The 21,530-nt window shown below is 39.9% G+C and overlaps 2 protein-coding genes across 4 annotated transcripts in view; one reads left to right on the top strand and one right to left on the bottom strand.

Annotated features, from left to right (window-relative positions):
- aplf (aprataxin and PNKP like factor) overlaps positions 1-2,495 on the bottom strand; it is a 146,776-nt gene extending 144,281 nt beyond the window's left edge. The window contains exon 1 of one of the 3 annotated variants that reach the window (XR_011355850.1): positions 1,955-2,494. Coding sequence is in view for 2 of the 3 variants with exons in the window: in XM_069931779.1 (XP_069787880.1) it covers positions 1,955-2,200 (246 nt within the window). In the remaining variant the exon portion in view is untranslated. Of the gene's footprint in view, positions 1-1,954 lie in introns of all 3 variants that reach the window. The other 2 variants (XM_069931779.1, XM_069931780.1) reach the window with 2 other exon arrangements.
- Positions 2,299-14,671, top strand: fbxo48 (F-box protein 48). Its single transcript, XM_069931781.1, has 4 exons — positions 2,299-2,382; positions 13,018-13,120; positions 13,220-13,302; positions 14,475-14,671. The coding sequence occupies exons 2-4, from the start codon at positions 13,090-13,092 to the stop codon at positions 14,634-14,636; spliced, it is 276 nt and encodes a 91-aa protein (XP_069787882.1). The 5' UTR covers positions 2,299-2,382; positions 13,018-13,089; the 3' UTR covers positions 14,637-14,671.
- The last annotated feature ends 6,859 nt before the right edge of the window (positions 14,672-21,530 follow it).

Below are 21,530 nucleotides of genomic sequence, written 5' to 3'. Positions count from 1 at the left end.
GTAATCAACAAGGCAAATGGAGCATTGATCGTCATTGTTAGAGGGATTTAATTTAAGAGCAGGGAGGTTCTGCTGCAACTGTATAGGGTACTGATGGGCTCCTTGAGAAAAGATGTACTGGCCTTGGAGGAGGTGCAGAGGAGTTTGACCAAGTTAATTTCCAAGATGAGGATAGCCTGCAAGGAGAGAGTGAGTGGCCTGGGACTATACTTGCTGGAATTCAGAAGAATGAGAAGGGCTCTTACAGAAAAAACAAAATTATGAAAAGTATCGACAAGATAGAGACAGGAAAGTTTTTTCCACTGGAAGATTAAAAGTAGTGGATGTAGCCTCAAGAATCAGAATAGATTTAGAAGTGAAACAAAATTTTGCCGACACTGTGATTGCAGTGAGAACACAGAAATTCTGGAGGAACTCATGGATGTATCTTTACTCCAAAGGACACTGCAAGATCTGTTGAGTCCCTCCAACATCACCTTATTTTCAATAGATTTAGGACCAAGGAGGAACTGCTTTTCCCAGAGAATAGTGAATATGTGGAATGATTTGCTCAAGAAAGTAATGGCTCCCTCAATAAATATATTTAAGATAGTGCAAGATCAATTTTTGAATAGCAGGGAAATTAGAGTTTATGGGGCAAAGGCAGCTAGGTGGACCTTGGTCAACAGCCAGATCAGCCATGATCTTATTAAAAGGCAAAACAGGCTCAAAAGGGACAGATGATCTATTCATATTTTTATGTCTCTTCATATTTTATGCTTTACATTAATTGCATCAGCTAGTTAAGTTTAAAGTAGCTATGCAACTCGACAACATAATTGGTGTTCTGAATGCAATTTAAAGATTAGACTGCTGAAAGCTCAAAACTGCATGTCAATTAAGGGAAGAGAAGCATCCTAAACCCATACTTCCTATTGTAATCATAAACTTCTCCTGGACCACAGAAAGGCCTGTCTGCACTATTGTAACACCAGTTCTTTTTAAATTCTTGTATCATGAAAACTGTGAATATTTATTATTTATCTTTTTGTGTAAATCATCTTTCTATAAACTTTTTTTAATTAATGACCTGTTTGGCTGCAGCAAGTCCAGTAATACAATGTGTAGTCATTATCAAACGAGCAATACAGAGGAAGGAAGGCGGCTATACTTTTAACCAATTGTGATAATTAATCTGAAATGTTATCTGATCTACAGAATACAGAGTATTTCTGGATTTACTATTTTATTTCTAATATTGTCTTATGTAACTCGTTTTTATTTTTGTTTGCTCACTTTCTTGTTAAATGACTAAATGTTTATTGCCTTGAGACCATGAAGAAAAGCCTTTTAGTGCTTTTACAACAATCACAGCGACCGCAGACTTTCGTGTTTCACCCAAAAGTTTATTGCCCTTGCATATTGCTACATTAATTGGCTACAAATTAAAGTTGTTTACAATTGAAGGATCACAAATATCCTACCAATCTGGGGGGAGGTTACAGAGAAAAGAAGTGGTGAAACCACAAGAAGGTTTAAAAATAAATACAATTTTCACAATGGGGAGTTGACTTGCAGAATTATCTTGTTTCTCTCCTTCCACTTACTGCCTTCCTACTATTTCCAGCAAATTTTAATCGACTTGCTAAACCTAGAGTGAATGCAATTGGGTAAATGGGTGAGCACTTAAAGTCCAAAGAAACTTTATTATAGACCAAAAGGTTGTGGTTTTACAGAACTCTCCACGGTTCGGTTCCTATGGACAACCACTTGAGAGTGTCGCCTTGATAAGGGTCGATAAAGTAAGTCGCAAAGAACGGGATGGATCCAGTAAGTGGAATGACCGACCTACTCCTGTGGACCTGGGGATATTCCTCGGCCAGTCCTGCCAGGAGTTTTCGCCACAGTAACATGCAGTTCCACTTCAAATATCTGGAGACCGCCAACGACTACAGAGCGGCGACACGGCACTTACTCCGAGAAGAGGCCCGCGCCCGATGGTGGTGAGCCCGGCGGGCAGGTCGATGGTCCCGCTCCCGTCCACACACTCCAACATCATCTTGTGATTATAAACGCAGGCCAGACTGTTGCCAAAATACAGACGACCCCGATCCCCTTCCTTCGAAATCAAAGCGAACGACCCAAAAAGAAATTGCCGCAGAAGGGTTGCGGAGGAAACTACAGCTCCCAATGTGCTCCGCGTCAACGCATGCGTATTCATTCCCCGGGGGGGGGAGAGCGCAATGGCTGTGCGCGCATGCGCGCCTTCATGTAAACAAACGTGACGAAAGCTGGGCGAAAACCGTCGGAGCAGGTGAGAGGAGGCCTCCTGTTTCTAATATCGTTCTGAGCGATGAGAGGGGACGGATAAAAGTTGGGATTTTTAAAAAGGTGTTGAAGGAGGTGAGAGAGGGGTTTGAGTTAAGGGGTAGTGGGTGTGAGACGAGTTAAAATTAGCTTGGTTGAATGAAGGTAACGCGGGGGAGCGAGAGAGATCAATGGCAGAGGTAAAACAAGGCGGCCCAAACACACCTGATGAGGGTGGGTTAAAACCAGCCAGTTGTGACACGATCTTGCATCCCGTACCTCAGCAGTCAAATCGCTTGTGCAGTGTGACTCCTACCTGTGTGCTGTTGCATGGATGAGGCTGACCCGCCCACTCGTGACTCGTCTCCTCCCTTGTGACCTGGCCAGAAAGGTCGACCTCCCTCCCCCTTTCCGGCAATCGTGCCAGCTGAAGTGTTGTGTTTATTAAAGCCTATCATTTCCCCTGCTCTCGACTTCGTGCTTATTTCTAGAGCCTATCACATCTGTGCACAGATGATGTTTGCATTTGTCCCCTCGTTCACCAAAGCATTTGAGAGGATTGTCTTTTGCATTGAACATTTAAAAGATTTAGGTCCTCTTAACCTGCCTTACTAGGTCTCTCTTTCCTTCAGCTCTCTGCTCCATTCAGAGAGCTTCCACCCCTACCCTATCATTTTTTTTTCCTTCTGTTCTCCCATCCATATCCAGCTATGACTGCTTGCCTGTGTTCCTGCCCCTACCTTTTTATTCAGGCACCTGAATGCTCTTTGTTCAAACCTTGATGAAGGGCTCAGGCCTGAAATGTTGGTTACCCTTCCTTCCTATAGATGCATGACTTGCTGAATTAGTCACTTGGTGACTTTTTTATTTTAAACTAGAGACAAAATTTGGGGAACTTTAATTCATTTAGAAAAAAAATTAAGACTAATATCCTAGTTTAGCAATGATGATTTTTGCAGCAACTTTAATGGTTAACTTCATGAGAGTGAATCCCAGGAAAGCATCCAATCTGGATGGAGTACCTGACTGTTTATTTTAAAAACCTATGCTGATCAGTGTATTCATGGATATCTGCAACATCTTGCTCCAGCAGGGCATGGTACCCACTTGTTTTAAACAGGTATCAATCATATAGGAACCTGCCTAAATGACTATCGACCAGTAGTACTCACATCAACAGTGATGAAGTGTTTTGAAAGGCTGGTGTGGAAGCGTTTCAGCTCTTCTCTGAGCAGTGACATGGATCCCTTCCAATTTGCCTTTGTGAGAGAAATAGAATATAGGAAGTAAAGCTAGTATGAATGAAATAAAGAATACTAGATTAGAGGAAGTAAGTAAGTGCTGAGTAGGGATGAATTCCAATAAGAGTGTGAGGAAGGGTTACGCAAGTATAATAGAATAAGGGTCTTATAGTGATAGACAGAATTAGCAAGTTCTGCATATATTAGTAAGTCCAGGGGGTTGAGATGTGTGAATAAAGACAAAGGCAGATTCATGAATAAGGACAATGACATGATGGGACCCAGACAGGATACCCCATGGTCTTTCAAGTTTACAGAAACTGCACCTAGGCAGACAGAATTACCAAATGCCAAACCAATCCAGGAGGCAGAAGAATGTTAGTGGGGGGAGGGTACCTCTACGCTGAAATGAACTGTATAAAAGTTGGGTGAGCCCCAGTATGTGTGTGTATTCCCAGGGTAAGGGGAAGCACCCAACTTTGCATTGTTGTACAATAAATGTTCTTTGTTCTCAATTTTTGTCTCGAGCGAAATCTGTGAAGGTACTTCTGTTTCTCACACTTTCTTTGACAACATTGTTAGAAATTAAAGTACCTTTAAAGAAATTGCTCGAGACAAAAATTGAGAACAAAGAATATTTATTACTACAACAATGCAAAGTTGGGTGCTTCCCCTTACCCTGGGAATACACACACATACTGGGGCTCACCCAACCTTTATACAGTCAATTTCAGTATCAGAGTGCCCTCCCCCTTACATTCTTCTGCCCCCTGGATGGGTTTGGCATAGGTAATCCTTCCTGCCTACGTGCAGTTTCAGTACACTTGGAGGACCAGGGGGTATCCTGTGGGTGCCCCATCATGTCATTGTCCTTATTCACACCTTCCTGATTCTCGGGGCTACAATCTCTTGGTATGCAGAGTTGACTCATTCTATCTAGGGTTGGCTAATTTCATATGTATAAATCTGTGTATGGTTAGCTAATTAGATATGTAGGACTTGGTACTTCTGTCCAGGGCTAGGAGACCCTTATCTGATCCAGACTACCTCAACTTCCTACATTCTATTGTTCCTTACCACTCCTTATCTTAGTCTTATGGTCTTGTCACAAAGACTAGAAGATTCTTATGTTAATCGTGCTGACTCTGCTTTCCTGCATCCTAACCCCCAAGCTTATCCTGTTTGTACTGGTTACAGCCATTTACTGATGAACTTTAGTTTCTTCCATGTTCATAATTTTAGATCAATTTTCCCATCTCTTACAACATGGTGGATGCCACCTCACTGGCTCTACACAAAGCCCTGGAACACTTGGAAAACAAAGATGCATATGCCAGGATGCTCTTTATCGACTACAGTTTAGCATTGAACACCATCAGCAAACTCCAAGACCTGGGAGTTAACACCCTACTATGTAATTAGATCATGGATTTCCTCACCTCCAGTCCATAATCAGTGAGGATTAGTAAGAACATCTCTCACACAATCTCCATCAGGACTGGAGCACCACAGGGCTGCAGTCTTAGCTCCCTGCTCGACTTGCTATACACCTATGACTGTGTGCCTTGGTACAACCAACAACACAGTACCACAGTAGTGGGTTGTCTAAAAAGGGGCGATGAGTCAGCATTCAGGAGGGAGATTGAAAACTTGGCAGAATAACAACCTTGCAAAGTCACCAAAACCAAGGAGCTGATTGTTGACTTCAGTAGAAAACTCAGGTGTTTGATCCAGTGATTATTGATTTCAAATTTATTGCTAAGAGTACATACATGGCATCACATATTACCCTGAGATTCTTTTTCCTGTGGGTGAGGCAGAAATGCTACCTATTGGTAGTGTAAAAAATACTGTCCACTTTGTACACATGTAAACAAATAAAGTACAGTAAACAGATATTGAAATGTAAGCAAACTGCAATACAGAGAAAATTTTAAAAATCTATAAAGTGCAAAAGAGTCCTGAAATAAGTCCCTGAATGAGTTGCTTGTTGAGGAGTTGGATGGTGGAGGAGTAGCAGTTGTTCCTGAAGCTGGTGGAGTGAGTTTTGTGGTTCTATCTTGGAGGATCTTTCCTGGACCCAACACACTAATGGTATCATGAAGAGAGCACATCAGCATCTCTACCCCCTCAGGAGTTTGCAGAGGTTTGGTATGACATCGGAAACACCGGCAGATTTCTACAGATTCTACCGTGTGATGAAAAGTGTGCTGACTGGTTACATCACGGTCTGTATGGGGACACCAATGCGGGTGCCTAACCTTTTATCTGGGATCATTGGGACCAGACACCTGCTGTTGTTTGGAATCTTTCAGATTTTGGAATCATTTTGATTTCCGTCCCTTTAAATGCACCTGAGAATGCGCTGCTGTCTCTCTCCGTCCCTCCCCCTTTCCCGCCCGAGTCACGCTGCCGTCTCTCCCCCCCCCCCCTTGCCCATCCTTGTCACGCTGCTGTCTCTCCCCCTCAACCGTATGAGTGATGCTGCCATCTTGCTCCCCCCGCCTGCCCGAGTCATGCTGCTGTTAGGAATTAAAGTACCTTTAAAGAAATTGCTCGAGACAAAAATTGAGAACAAAGAACATTTATTACTACAACAATGCAAAGTTGGGTGCTTCCCCTTACCCTGGGAATACACACACATACTGGGGCTCACCCAACTTTTATACAGTCAATTTCAGTATCAGAATGCCCTCCCCCTTACATTCTTCTGCCCCCTGGATGGGTTTGGCATAGGTAATTCTTCCTGCCTACGTGCAGTTTCAGTACACTTGGAGGACCAGGGGGTATCCTGTGGGTGCCCCATCATGTCATTGTCCTTATTCACACCTTCCTGATTCTCTGGGCTACAGTCTCTTAATATGCAGAGTTGACTCATTCTATCTAGGGTTGGCTAATTTCATATGTATAAATCTGTGTATGGTTAGCTAATTAGAAATGTATGACTTGGTACTTCTGTCCAGGGCTAGGAGACCCTTATCTGATCCAGACTACCTCAACTTCCTACATTCTATTGTACCTTACCATTCCTTATCTTAGTCCTATGGTCTTGTCACAAAGGATAGAAGATTCTTATGTTAATCGTGCTGACTCTGCTTTCCTGCATCCTAAGCCCCAAACTTATCCTGTTTGAACTGGTTTCAGCCATTTTACTGATGAACTTTAGTTTCTTCCATGTTCATAATTTTAGGTCAATTTTCCCATCTCTCACAATCCTCACTTTTCTTTTAGATCAGTAATACTGATCTTTCACCATGATCAGTGTTACTGATCTTTGGTTACTAGTGTCAGTGTGACTGATCCCCCCCCCCCTCTCCTCACTTTTCTTTTAGATCAGTAACACTGATCTTTCAAGTGTAAGGTGTAGTTTTACCCAGCTGGTCAATAACCGAATTGTAATGTCTGTGTAAAGTCTTTAGGTAGGGGAGCACCATGAAGGTCAGGGGAGTGAGTCCAGCTGCTTATTAGGGTTTGGAGTATCAGGCTCCAGTTCTCAGTAAAGAGTCTAGTCCATCCCATACGTTGAAATATTGAAGCAGTGTCTTTGAAGCACACGACCTTTGTAAGTGTTGTCCCGACGAAGTCTGTGAGAGGCGCTGCCTTCAGCAGCGAACAAGTAGCAGTCTATGAGAAGCGCTGCCTTCAGCAGCGAACGAGTAGCAGTCTATGAGAAGCGCTGCCTTCAGCAGCGAACGAGTAGCAGTCTATGAGAAGCGCTGCCTTCAGCAGCGAACGAGTAGCAGTAGTCAGGCGGTTCCGTTTGATTGTGGCTCGTATCTGATGTCCTCTTCAGCCCCGAACCCTAGGGCCACCGATCTCCGAAGGCTGTTTGGAGCCTGATATTAAAGTGTCAAGCAGCTCACGTTGTTGGAAACTGGTGCTCCCTTTCATGGGGTGATGAAAAGTGACCAAGCAGGGGGGGGATTGTTTCTTGTGATTTAACTGTGTGTTGCAGCTTGTCTGCTAACATTAGCATATATATCATTGAACTTGTGAGTTGCAGCCTGTCTGTGTACATTAGCATATGTATTAACTCTCTCTCTCTCTGTTACATGTACAATGCTGACTACCATTCTGTCTGTCTTTGTCCCACCATGTCCTTTGTGCTATCGCTTCAAAACTCCTGTCTTTAATACCTGTGTAGGCTATGATACAAATTAGATGTACTCCACTAAAGCTGTTTAATTCCCCTGGTCCGTATTGGGATCCCTTATATCCCATTATGATTATACATTAAATCTATGCCCTGTCTACATTCTAAAGGAGCTGAATTGTAACCTCTGCTGCCCCTATTCCAGGGGGGCTTAAAACATTAACGAACAATATTCCAAAGAAATTAGTAAACAACAATGAACAATACATGTAAAGCTCATTAAAAACAGCATTAAAATACAATAAGAACTGAATAAAGCACAATAAATGTAAAGCTCATTGAAAACTGCAATAAAATACAATAAGAACTGAATAAAACACAATAAATGTAAAGCTCATTGAAAACTGCAATAAAATACAATAAGAACTGAATAAAACACAATAAATGTAAAGCTCATTGAAAACTGCAATAAAATACAACAATAACTGAATAATCAAAAGACAAGTAAAATACAACAATAACTGAATAAACCATTAAAGAAACGAAAAAAAATGTTAAATTACGGCACTTTGTAACAATCTGACTTTCCCTTGTGTTAGTGTAAAAATTGTAAAATGAAACACAAACCATATTTGCATGGGTTTTGAATATGTTAGACCTTATTAAAATGCAGTTGGAGCTGCTTGTCTGTATGGGGCACAACCCTCCAATTTGTTAGAGTGAGTACATAACAGACATTGCAGCACAAGAGCCCCTGCAAGAGAACTTGAAACATATTCAACCTTTAGTTCTGCCTTAAGTAAAATGCCTTGTGCCACAGCTCACAGGAGCTGGCCTTATTTAAAACAGTCTGTAAAACAGGCACCAAAAAAAAAGTTAAAGATGTTCTTATGAAGATTGCACACACAATAATTTAAGTACAGGCTAGTTTCTATTATATTCCACTTAAAAGTTCTGCTGCATGAATCCTGGAGCTTGTGGAGTCATTATTGAATCAAGAAATATTGGTACCATGCCAATCTCATTCTAACATGCCAATTTCTCCAGTCCTTAAGTCAAGATGTACTGAATAGCATCCGGTACAAGATCTGTGAGTTCTTAATGATATTATTATTCTTATGCACCCAATTGTTCTGAACTATGCCACCAATTTAAATCATATTCCACCTATTGCAGTACTCACACAGCACCATAGACCAGTTCGCAGGTTTATTTCTCCATTAAGCTGAATCCAGTTGCGCAGGGTTTACCTCCGTGATTATTTACAATGTAACTTCCGCACTACCGGATTTAAATATAAACCTGATGAATGGGGGAAAGTTATCATGAATTAAATAACAGCGGCAATACAGAGAAATTGTGCTGAGGCATTAATTTCACTCCAGAGGAAAATGCACCAGAGAAATGAATGATTAAACTTATAGGAATCCCCATAGGAATCCCCAGAGGTATCTTTATTCTCCAGAGGTGGGTGATCTTTAAACTCACGGACCTTGACTGCTGAATGTGTAGAAGAAATGTATTAAATGTGTTGATAGGGCTCCATACCTCTAACTGCAAGACAAGAGCCTGAAGCCTCAATTTCAAGTGCCACAGTGCACTTAAAGGGACATGCACACTCCCCCTTCAACTGGCTGATCCAGCCACTTTACACATCAGATCCTTTCTTTATCTCACATACACTTAAAGTTAAGATGTATAGAACTCACCCTATTTGCGCAAACATTTCTCCCTGCAAATGTTATAACATCACTCAACTCTCAGGTACTCCCTGTGCAAAATCACATTTAAATACAATTTATTTCATAAATTGGAATTAACTGGTAGTTAAATTCGCTAATTCTACAGTATTGAAAAACGATCATTTATGACATTTAATTTTTAGCATGAATTTTAATCAATATTGGTCAGTGACTGAAGTGGGAAGTCGTGATTTATGAAATTATCTCTGGTCTCTACTCTCCCACTCCCTGCACTTCTCCCAACATTCAGGAGCTGGCACACAGTCCCTGCCTTTTTTTTTTCATGTTACTCATCTACTATTCCTTTAACTGCTTGCATCAAAATGTTAGCCTTTGCTTTCTGCTTATCCTCAGATGTCTGGACAAATGCTTTTTGTGTGATCTGTAGAAGCTGGGTTATTCCCTGCTCATGCCAATTTTCTGTCTTTTGTAATTTTCTCTTAATGTCTGGGGCTGAGTTGGTAACAAAACCTGTTAGTACCAATTGTTCCCCTGCTGGGGATTCTATGTCGAGACCCCCATATTGTATATATATATGGTCCCAAAAATTGGTCTAACTGTTCAGCACATCCCTGGGGATCTTCTATCAGGGAGGTCAGTTCTTTCTTAAAGTTACACACTTCAGTACTGGTCAGGGGCACATTTACGAAACCGAGACCCTCTCCCATGGGAACTTCCCACAGTGGTCTCATCCAATTGGTTTCTAGCTTATTAGGTCTGGGTTCCTGCTCCCTGGGAAATGAATCAAAGGGTTCTGCCCTTTCTTCCTGAAGAGTCTCACGCTGTTCTGAATTAAAGTTACCTCTCTCTCCTGCCAACAGAGGTGGTAATCGAGTGCTTTGTGAGCAAGTTATCATACCACTCCTGCTCTCTTCTCTCTTCTCTAGTGGTGGGGGAGGTGGGGAAGGTGCAGAAGGGTAGGTCATAGGAGGGGAAGGAAAGATAGGAGCCGGCATAGGAGGAACATAGGGTGGAGGGAGGGAATGTAACACATCCCAACCCTGTGGTTCAGGGACAAGAGGTTCCTCCTCTCTCTTATCCCTAGATTCTTTCTCATTCAAAACCAGCTGTTCAATGGATCCCTTGAGCCAGCAGGCTGCATATTCCCTGCTCTCAACATTGTTTTTCTGGTTTTGATAGAGTCATAGGTTCAAAGCTTTACACATCCATTCATCCTCGGATCCGAATTTTGGCCAGTACACGGAGCTCCCTTTAACCGGGTATCCCACCCATTCATTACAACAATACCTGACCGTCGTCAGTTTGTCTTTACCGCGGGTCTTTCCTGTGCCCCACTCAGATAACATCATCCCAAGCGGGCTGTACGTAGCTATCTGGTGGTCACGTCCTGTGTCAGGACTCTCATCTCTACTGCCCGCTATTCCCATACTTAGGAACAAGTAAAATACTCTTACCGAGTTCTGGCAGTACTGCTCTAGCGCGCGTCCTTCCGCCGTTTGTTCTCAATGCCTCTTCTCGGATATCACTCGCTTCTTCCACTGACCAGCCACCCGTCGCCCGTGAGTCCAGCTGAATCAGCCGGGGTGCACCTACTCTCGTCGTCGGGGTACTCTGTCAGTGGAGGGAGTGTGATCCCGGACGAGCCCCCATTTGTTAGGAATTAAAGTACCTTTAAAGAAATTGCTCGAGACAAAAATTGAGAACAAAGAACATTTATTACTACAACAATGCAAAGTTGGGTGCTTCCCCTTACCCTGGGAATACACACACATACTGGGGCTCACCCAACTTTTATACAGTCAATTTCAGTATCAGAATGCCCTCCCCCTTACATTCTTCTGCCCCCTGGATGGGTTTGGCATAGGTAATTCTTCCTGCCTACGTGCAGTTTCAGTACACTTGGAGGACCAGGGGGTATCCTGTGGGTGCCCCATCATGTCATTGTCCTTATTCACACCTTCCTGATTCTCTGGGCTACAGTCTCTTAATATGCAGAGTTGACTCATTCTATCTAGGGTTGGCTAATTTCATATGTATAAATCTGTGTATGGTTAGCTAATTAGAAATGTATGACTTGGTACTTCTGTCCAGGGCTAGGAGACCCTTATCTGATCCAGACTACCTCAACTTCCTACATTCTATTGTACCTTACCATTCCTTATCTTAGTCCTATGGTCTTGTCACAAAGGATAGAAGATTCTTATGTTAATCGTGCTGACTCTGCTTTCCTGCATCCTAAGCCCCAAACTTATCCTGTTTGAACTGGTTTCAGCCATTTTACTGATGAACTTTAGTTTCTTCCATGTTCATAATTTTAGGTCAATTTTCCCATCTCTCACACTGCCATCTCTCTTCCCCCCCCTCGTCCAACCGAGTCAAGCTGCCATTTCTCTCTCCCCCACCCCCTGCTGTACCAGCGCCAGGAGAACGGTCCCCTTCTCAGTTCCTCTGCACTGGCACTAGAACAGCGGTTTCAGCTGCTTGGGGAATTATGGGTAGTGATAACAGCTATTGAACCACCGCTGGTGGGCCAACTGAAAGCGCTGCGAACTAGACGGGTGTCATTATAGGCAATGGGAGGCACTTACAAAGCAGCAGACCAGGACGGGATACAGGGGAGTTGAGCTAGGGTCGCGTTGGGTCATATTTGATGCCAAACTCCACCTTTGATGAGTAGCTGTCATCTACGAAAAAAGTACCAGTTTTTGGAGGTTGCCAGTTTTCAGATTTCTGGATAAAATTTTACCCCTGAGCAAAAGGCTTGTAAAATTTAGTAGATACAGCCCAGGATATCACAGGCAAAAAACTCTCTCCACCATCGAGAACATCTACACGGAATGCTGCCATCAGAACAGCAGCAATCCTCAAAGATCCACCTCACCCAGCACAAGGACTGTTCTCACTGCTACTACTCCTCCATAAATCTTCGTCTGCGAAGCCAAGCCAAAGAGAGAGAAGAAGATCAGGAAAAAGATATAGAGGCCATAAGTCTCACACCACATGGTTCAGAATCAGCTGCAACCTCTCCACTATCAGACTCCTCAAGACAAACTCAATCAGGGACTCATTTAAGGACTCTTACTTTTGCAACTTATTGGGTTTTTTTTCTCTCTGAATTGTACAATCAATTTGTTTATATTTCTTTATTTGTTTACATGTGCAATACGGTAAGTGGTAATTCTTCCTGGCCTGCAGGAAAAGAAATCTCAGAGTTGGAGGTAATGTCATGTATATACTCTTGCAAAATATCTGAAATCTGAATCTACTATCTTTCAGAGAAGTGAATCTGCCATCCTTCACATTTCAGAGAAGACAATCCGCCATTAACATCTGTTTTGTACATGATATTAAAGCCACAAAAACATTCCTGTTATTTGCCCTTAAAAAAAATACCTAGTTCGCTGTTCATTTGAAAGGGGAATGATTATACCAGCATCCCATGATTTATTTTAAATTGCAGATTGGGGCACAATTTGGATTGGAACACAGTAGACCAAGGATTTTTATGCTATATGAAATATTTTGTTATATACCTTTACCTTTATAAGGGGAAATATGTACATTCTATTATTCAACAAAAAAATCAAAATGCAGAAAGTACTCAGAACATCGAAAAGCACCAAAAGAGAGAAAAGCCAGATGACTATTTTAGTGTGATGATTGTTCATCAGAACCTTTTTGGAATATTTTTCAGGGACTTGCAAAGTACACTGAAATAAGAAAATGGTGCAATCAAAGAATCCTCCAAAAATGGCAGTCTGAAATAATGATATCAAATGCTGAAAAAATAGTGGAAGGTAAATAGAAAGAGTAACAAACATTTTGGAAAAACTATGTACTTTATAATACAAACTGGAGAAAATAAATCAATTAGATTGTAAAATTCTATTTTGTAGGTTTTGAAAATACGTCTACTATTGTGGAGCAAGCAAAATGGAAAGATTTTGCAAAAGAAACAAACATAATGCTACTGATAAAGGTAAAATAAATGAACCAATTAAGGTGAAAGAATTACAAAACTCTCACAATTTTGCTCTGTTTTTGCCTCAAGAGCTAACTCTGAAAGTTTTTTGTGAATTGGACATTAAAAGCCTGTCTAATGCAGCAATGACATGCAAAGCGTGGAATTACTTGATTGAAAACAGTGACTTTCTATGGCGCATTCATTGCTTGACAACATTGAATGTCTGCAAAAGAGAACTGCAATGTGATAGAGCAAGTGGATTTTCATGGAAGGTAAATAGTTTGTCATTGTTTGAGGATATTTTTTAAAAATCTTTCTTTCCATTTGTATCTGAGCTTCAATAATTCCTATGTTTCCTCCCCAACAGTCTTTTCTGGCCATGACATTGCAGCCTTCTCTAATTAATTGCCTCATTTTAGTTTATTATTAAGACTATATTTTATTAATTACCATTCAATGATTAGTAAATTAAAATAATATTTATTTTTATTTATCTTATGGATAAAACGAGTTGCCGTAGAATTTAGGCCTTGCGATCAAGCCCAGATAAAGCATACCAATAGTTGAAAAGTCATATATGATAGATACATGGATGGTTTCAGTCCAGTTCTTAGGCATTTTTAATGTATTATATACTCAGTTGTGCCATTGGAATTGGAGGCTTCCCTCAGTAACCCATCTGCTTGTGATGCACACATGAAAATATCAACTATGGAAGCAGTTGCAATTTAGCCATAAAGGAAAATTGATAAAGATTTAATGTTTTAGTTTAAGATTGTAATTGCATCTAATAAAAACACAATTATGCACAAATATTGGCCATAGGACTTATTGCAAAAAGATCATTGTTCCCTTAGTTGTGTATGTTCCAGAAAATAAATGGTCCTAATACATGCATGTTACATTAATGGCACTAGATTCAGGTTTTGTTGCCCCCCCACCACCTCCCCCCCAATGAAAAACAGCATTTGATCCACAATGTTAACAATCTGCCTCACTTCTTTTACAATTTATTGGATACAAAATTATTTGTCCACATGTATTGCAGAACATTTCATACATGCCAAAATTATGCAAGTAAAAGGTATAGCTTCCAGATTAAAAGCAGCTGTCATCAACCTACAGCATTTGATGTAAGAAGAATGTATCAAGACTGTTTAAACAGTTTTTGTTTTGTTAATTTGTAGGTTACCCTGGTGAGAAATTACATGAAAAACAACATAAAACAAGCATGGTTGAATGGTCATTATAGTTATATTCATTCTGCAAGTGAACTTCTGCGTCAAAATATGTGTGAAATGGATACAGCTGCATGGGGAGAGATTTTAGAAGCTGAGTTGGAAAGATAAAAGCTTAGAAATTAAATTGCATGAAGGAACAATTATGTACACTGCAAATTCATTTCAAAATGTTTAAAAAAACATAAAGGAAAATTAGCAGTATGGTATAAGTTCTGATTTAAATCCTCCAAGCTTCTGATGCACTAACATGCAGAGGAGTCTAGATGTGCAATGTAGTATTAAATGGTATGAAACATTTGGAAAGGGCTCGGGGAAGCCCGTGTGAATGACTCTTTGGACTCCTCATGGATCATGAGTATCACCTTTCATACTGGGTTGGGGTGAGTCCCGAGGCTAAGTAACAAGAGCCGTGCCCCTACTGACCAAGGGATGAGGGCACGTCCGATTGCCTTGAGTGTATGCGTTGAATGTGTCTGTTCCTGTAACTCTGTTAATTTTGTTGGTTCTTCCTTGTTGCTCCGAAGTGTATATTTTTCCCCCTGCGTACTGTTTGTGTGTGTGTTTAAAGGTCTACTTGATAAACCAACCCCACTACTTCCTCCTTTATTCCCGAAATAAAAGTTCATTTTGTAAGAAAAGGTTGGTGAGGGGGTTGGAGGTGATAGAGTTGGAGGGATATTGGCGGAGAACGAGAGGATTGAGCTAGTGGAGTTGTTCAAGTGAACCGGTGCGGACTCGAAAGGGCGACATGGCCTGTTTCCACTCTGTAAATGGTTATATGGTTATAACTTCAGTAATTTTTTTCAATAAATGCTTCACCATTCTCTAAAGATGTAAAATCTAGTGCTGGAAGCTTGCCTCCAATTATTCCTCTTTAGAAAAAATAGTTGGCTGCTTTTGTATTCTAGATGTTCTTCCTCTTAGTCCCACCCCAATGCCCACCATCCTGCTCCAGTAGCCTTTGGTAATCTTAGGCATAGTCCTCACCTCAATGATATGCATCTTCACCTTCAGCACTAATCTCCAACATTCATTCTTCACTATCACCATGATTTTCCTTTCAAACAGCAAACTTCTGAAAACTCAGTGGGTCAGATGGCATCTATAGGTAGAAATGATCAATCAACATTTTGGGTCAGGACCCTTTATTAAGACTGAGTTAAAAATAATAAAATTATTGCTAAAACATTAGCTAATAGGTTGGCAAAATATCTACCAAAATTAATGAATCCAGATCAAACTGGATTTATTGAAAGAAGACAATCAACAAACAACATACGAGATTACTTTCTATAATGCATTTAGCATAATCGGGACCGGATCTGGGAGTGGCCATTGCTCAAGATGTGGAGAAAGCCTTCAACAGATTGGAATGGGGTCTTCTTTTCAAGATACTGGAGAAATTTGGATTGGGTCAAACATTTATTAATTGGGTGAAGACACTTCACCATAAACCCCAAGCTAAAATTGTTACCAAAGGACAGATATCTCCAATGTTTCCATAATAGGTCCAGTAGGCAGGGCTGCCCATTATCCCCAGACTGTTCATACTGGGAATAGAACCACTGGCGGAAAGCATTTGACGGGATCCAGACATAAAGGCTTTCGAGCGGGGCCAGGTTGATCATAAAATCAATCTTTTTGCTGATGATGTGTTAGTTTATTTGACAGACCCAGGGAAGTCGCTGATTGAGTTAAGGACCACACTGGAAGATTATGGGAAAGTTTCGATTATAAGGTGAATTTGGATAAGAGTGAAATTATGCCTTTAACAAATGGGGATTATAGACAATATCAACAAGGAAGTCAGTTCAGGTAGCCAGAAGAAGGCATAAAATATTTAGGAATAAAATTAATGTAATTTGTACAAACTTAATTATCTCCCCTTACAATTTACCTTACTATGACAACAAGTGGGGTCTAGAATATACATGTCATTGTAGGAATGACTGAGGGAGTTGAAGTGATTGAAGTGAAGTTTCAACCCACAAACTGAATATAGATGTTTGGCAAAGCAGTCACCCAATCTGCATTTAGTTTGACTGATAGAGAGCAGATCACATTTAGTACACTGAATGCAGTACATTAGGTTGGACAATATGCATGTAAAGCTCTGACTTATCTGCTAGGTCTGTTTGTAACCCTGGATGGAGGAGAAGGAGAAGATCTAGGGACAAGTTTGCATTTTTCAGATAACAGCAGGATGTGCCTAAAGAGGTGGAAGGGTAAGTAGAGAGGGAAGAGTGGACTAGGAAGTATTAGAGACATTTTTCCCTGTGGAAAGTGGATAGGATGGAGAAGGGAAGAGTGGGTGGTAGTGGGATTGCACTGAAGTTGGCAGAAGTTTTGGAGGATAATGTATCTAATGCAGAGGCTAATGGGATGTAAAGTGAGGAGCTGAGGGACTCAGACCTTGTTCTATCTGCAGGGGGTGGGGTAAGGGTGGAAGTACAAGAAATAGATATGGGTAATTCAATGACAGTAATGGGGAATCCTTGTTCATTAAAGGAAGGAAATTTTGAGTGTCTTGAAGTGGAGGGCCTCATCCTGGGAATAGATGCTGCAAAGGAATTGGGAGAAAGAGATTGCATCCAGGATAGGAGGAGATATAACTCAGGTAGTTGTGAGAGTCAATGGCTTTGTAATATAGTAGATGTCCATAGATAGTTAGTCACCTAAGATGGAGACAGATAGGTCAAGAAAGGGGAGAGAGGTGTCAGAAATAGTCAAGGTAAGTTTAAGGGTCGGGTGAAAGGCAGCAATGAATTTAATTGTCAAATTCTGCATGGGTACAAGGTAGCATCAATGCAGTCATCATAGCAGAGCAAGAGTTAGGCACTGGATTATTCCAGTTACCCGACAAAAATGCAGGCACAGCTGGGGCCCATGTATTGCCCATGGAAACTTGGATCTGGAGGAAATGGGTACAATCAAAGAGTGATTTTTTAAGGTTGAAGACAAGTTCCGCCAAGCAGACAAAAGTGTTAGTCAATGGGGTTGATTCAACAGCTCTGTGCTCAAGAAAGAAGCAAAGGACCCTGGGGCCTTCCTGATAGCAATTGCTGAAAAATAGAAATTATTCAAAGTGGAGAATGTGAGTGGTGTCCCAGATGAAGATGGGAAGGTACTGAAGGAGGGGAACCAAGTGGTGTCAAGCCATGAATCAGAACTTATTGTCATGAAATGCGTTGTTTTGCTGCAGCATCATAGTGCAAACATTCATCTTATAAACCATCTTACAACAATAAATATTTTTTTAAAAATAAAAAATGGTGCATGAAAAGAAAGGCAGGGTCTTTGGTTCACTAGACTAATTCAGTGAGGCAGGAACAGGCAGTGAGGAGCTAAGTTCAGTGACACAGGAGCAGGCAGAATTGATAGGTTCACCAGGGCAGATCTGATTGATGACCAGCCTCATGCTATTCCACCATTCAGTATTATGTCTGACCTGATGGTAACTGCAGCGCCACATTTCCATTTCTCCATAGAATCCTCTCATCCTCTTACTTATCAACAACCTTTGCCTTGAAAATATTCAAAGATTCCACTTCCATTGTCTGAGGAAGGAAAGATTCAAAGACCCAGAACCCTCTTAGAGAAGAAATTGACCTTCATCCTTGTCTTAAATGAGAGTGAGTGATCACTTATTTTTAAATGGTAGCCTCTGGTTCTGGATTCTCCTGTGAGGAAACATCCACCCTACTATGCTGTCTCCGCGCATTATATTATTTAATTCAAGTCTTTTCTTGTTCTTCAACGCTCCATTAGCTATAAGCCTATAGCCTCTCTAATCTTTTCTCCTCAGGCAACTCTCCCAAACCTGTTTTGCTCTACATAACCAAAGCTTAGTTTTCCAACATTGTTAATTTACCCTTATTCTGTATACTTGTGAAACTGGAGAAACTTAAGAGTCAGGCAGCGTCCATGAGTAGTAATGGTTATTTGATGTTTCCATTTGGGACCCATTATTGAGATTTCTACTCTTGGTTGCTGCCTGGCCTGCTAATGTTGTCCACCTTCTCAATATTTGCTCAAGATGCCAACAACTGCAATTTTTTTTTTGCATTATTCACATTCTGTACCATTCCTAATTACTTACAGTACCTAAACTTAGCCTTTTATGAATTATCCCACATTACGTTCCTGTGGTTTTCAGACCTCTGCAATCTGTCACTATTAGATAAATGCTGCCTCATTGTTTTTCCTGTCAAAATGGATAATTTTCAGAGAAGGGAAGGAAGGGAGTAAAGGGGAAAGAAGAGGAGAGTTTTGTTATATGGGTTTAAAAAAACCCATATAACAATGGAAAGAATTACCACTAATGTTGATAGGGAGGGTAAACTGCATTAAAATGAGTGTGTTCCCAAGGATACAATACTTATTTCAAACATTACCAATTCCCTTAACAGAAAAATTATTTAAGGAACTAAAGAGAATAATAAGGAAATTTATATGGAAAGGGATGAATCCAAGGGTAGCTTTAGATAAATTAACAGAGAGGTATAATCAAGGTGGTTTCCAGTTACCAAATTTTAGAAATTATTATAGAGCCGCACAATTGAGGTATTTATCAGATTTTTACCAGACAAGGGAAAAACCAGACTGGACTAAGATAGAACTAGATAAAATAGGGGAAAAGGTACCAGAACATATACTTTATAAGTGGGATAAAAAGCTGGTGCAATATAAAAACTCACCAGTACTGCATCATTTACTTAATACATGGAATAAGATCCACTTAGAAAGGTAAAAAACAAATGATCAAATTCCAAAATTACTATTGACACAAAATCCACTAATCCCTTTTACAATAGACAACCTTTCCTTTAGAGAATGGGAGAGAAAAAGAATCAAAAGAATAGAAAACTGTTTTTTGGGAAATAATTTATTAACATTTGAACAGTTGAAGTACAAATATGGAACATGGTACAATGTTTGCATATCATCAATTGAAAGCTTATTTAAAGGATAAATTTGGAAACAGCTTGAGTTTACCTGAAGGAAGCAGCTTTGAAGACGTGATTACAGACACAATGATAAACAAAAGATTTATAACCAACATGTACTGCAAGATAAGGAAAATGAAATAAACTATAAACCTAAGCAGAAGTGGGAAAAGGATCGAAACATAAAGATAAAAAATGAAGTATGGGAAAAGTTATGTTCTGGAACTATGAAGAATATAAACACAAGGTTATACATGATACAGTATAATTGGTTACACAAGGTATATATTACTCCTCAAAAATAAAAAAAATGAGATTCAACATTATCAGATAGATGTTTTTGCTGTAAGAAGGAAATGGGAACAACATTACATGCAACTTGGGCATGTACGAAAGTAAATACGTTTTGGGAAGAATTAAATCAGATACTAAATAAAATTACAAAAAATAACATACCAAAAAAACCAGAGATATTTCTTTTAAGTAACATAAGAAGTAGAGAATTAGGCCTCAAATTGGATAAAGTGCAAAAAAAATTAATTATGATGGCCTTTCCAATCGCAAAAAAAATTTATAATGTCAACTTGGAAAATGGAAATTCAGCAATGGTACATGGAAAAAATAATATATAATTTTAAAAATAAAGTCACAATGTTTGAACAAATTTGGGAACCATACATGGAACATATCAGAGAGAGCTTGCCTACGATCTCCATCCCCTAAAATGAGAATGAAAATGATAAGAATACAAAACGAATAGATTTAGTGTGTAATAAATAGATGACGCATTTTTCTTGTTTATTTTTCTTTGTGTGAAAATACTGTTTTATGGTTTTATTGTATTGTATATGTTGAATATTTATGGGTTTTGGAGGGGGGTAGGTAGAGGGGAGAGAGGGAAAGGGGGGGATGGGAGAAAAGACCACTGTGTAAATTTAATGGGATGTTTGTACATATTTTGGTTGATATGGTTCACAGTGTGAAAAATAAAAATTTATTTTAAAAAAATTACAATATCAAAAAAAAGGGATAATTTTGTATTTTCTCACATGTTTAGCCATTGGTCAGATATTTTCCTACCCTCAACCTGTATATATTCCTTTCGTAGGTTCCTTCTACACGCTTCACAACTTCTCTACCAGTCTTTGTGACCTACTCTTACCCAATGTACAAAGCTTGACCTCTCCAATTAACCTGATTTATTTACTACTGATCTCCAATTCTTTTGCTGCTGCCAACCCTCCCCCCGCTGCCCCCCCCCCCCCCAATAATCTTCAATTCACCCCTTACTTCTGTCAAGGTGTAATCACTCCTGCTTTCTCCACATACATGCCTTGAACCCTCACTTCAATCCCTTGGCTTCCACCCCTCATTCCATGACCCAGATTTGGAAGCATGATGTACGTGTTTCCTGTGTGCACTCTGCATTGGATAATTGATAAATAAAAGGCCTTTCAGCTCACTAACTGTGCAAGTCATAACTTCAGCCTCGTGCACTATAAAACTTCACAGCCATCAGTTTTCATTGACACACGGCAGCGCCCATTCAATGCACTTTTCCAGGGGATTTCCAATTTCTAGATTTTTTAATATTTTTATAGCATCGTACACTTAAACAGAGGTATAATATTTTATTTGTTTCATAGTTCATGTTATGAAGTAAAAGATTTTAATGAATTTGGAAACATTGTTAATGGATAAATATTTAATATATATTGAAAAGTCTTTGAGGTTTGGTACCTTTATGATGTTTTAAGCACTTTTGTGTTTTTTTTAAGAAGCATTAATCATGGGAGTACTTAATTCTTTGTACCCATTAGAAATAAACATTGAACCTGAACTGTTTGTTCTCAACTACTTTGTTTAACAGAACTATATGCAACATTTCCAATGTTGGTGGTTTTATAATGTAGTGGAAAATATCAACAATATTTCAATTAGTTTATGAGTGTGAATATCAAAGGTAGTATTTAATGTGTGATCACTACTAGAAAATAATATCCATTTAAATTAGCCATATGCCAAATGATTAACTATACTTCTGACCTTGTTAATT

The sequence above is a fragment of the Narcine bancroftii genome, chromosome 4 (genome assembly GCF_036971445.1).
Source record: "Narcine bancroftii isolate sNarBan1 chromosome 4, sNarBan1.hap1, whole genome shotgun sequence".
Lineage (NCBI taxonomy): Eukaryota > Metazoa > Chordata > Chondrichthyes > Torpediniformes > Narcinidae > Narcine > Narcine bancroftii.
Note: the sequence above shows the minus strand (reverse complement) of the source record. Positions and strands in the feature narration are given on the sequence as shown.

What these genes read in the sequence shown, in the direction of transcription:
- fbxo48 (XM_069931781.1), top strand. Translation starts at nt 13,090, where the DNA reads ATGATATCAAATGCTGAAAAAATAGTGGAAG. An exon ending in TGCTGAAAAAATAGTGGAAG is followed by an intron (nt 13,121 to 13,219) that starts GTAAATAGAAAG and finishes TCTATTTTGTAG; the next exon opens with GTTTTGAAAATACGTCTACT. An exon ending in ACATAATGCTACTGATAAAG is followed by an intron (nt 13,303 to 14,474) that starts GTAAAATAAATG and finishes GTTAATTTGTAG; the next exon opens with GTTACCCTGGTGAGAAATTA.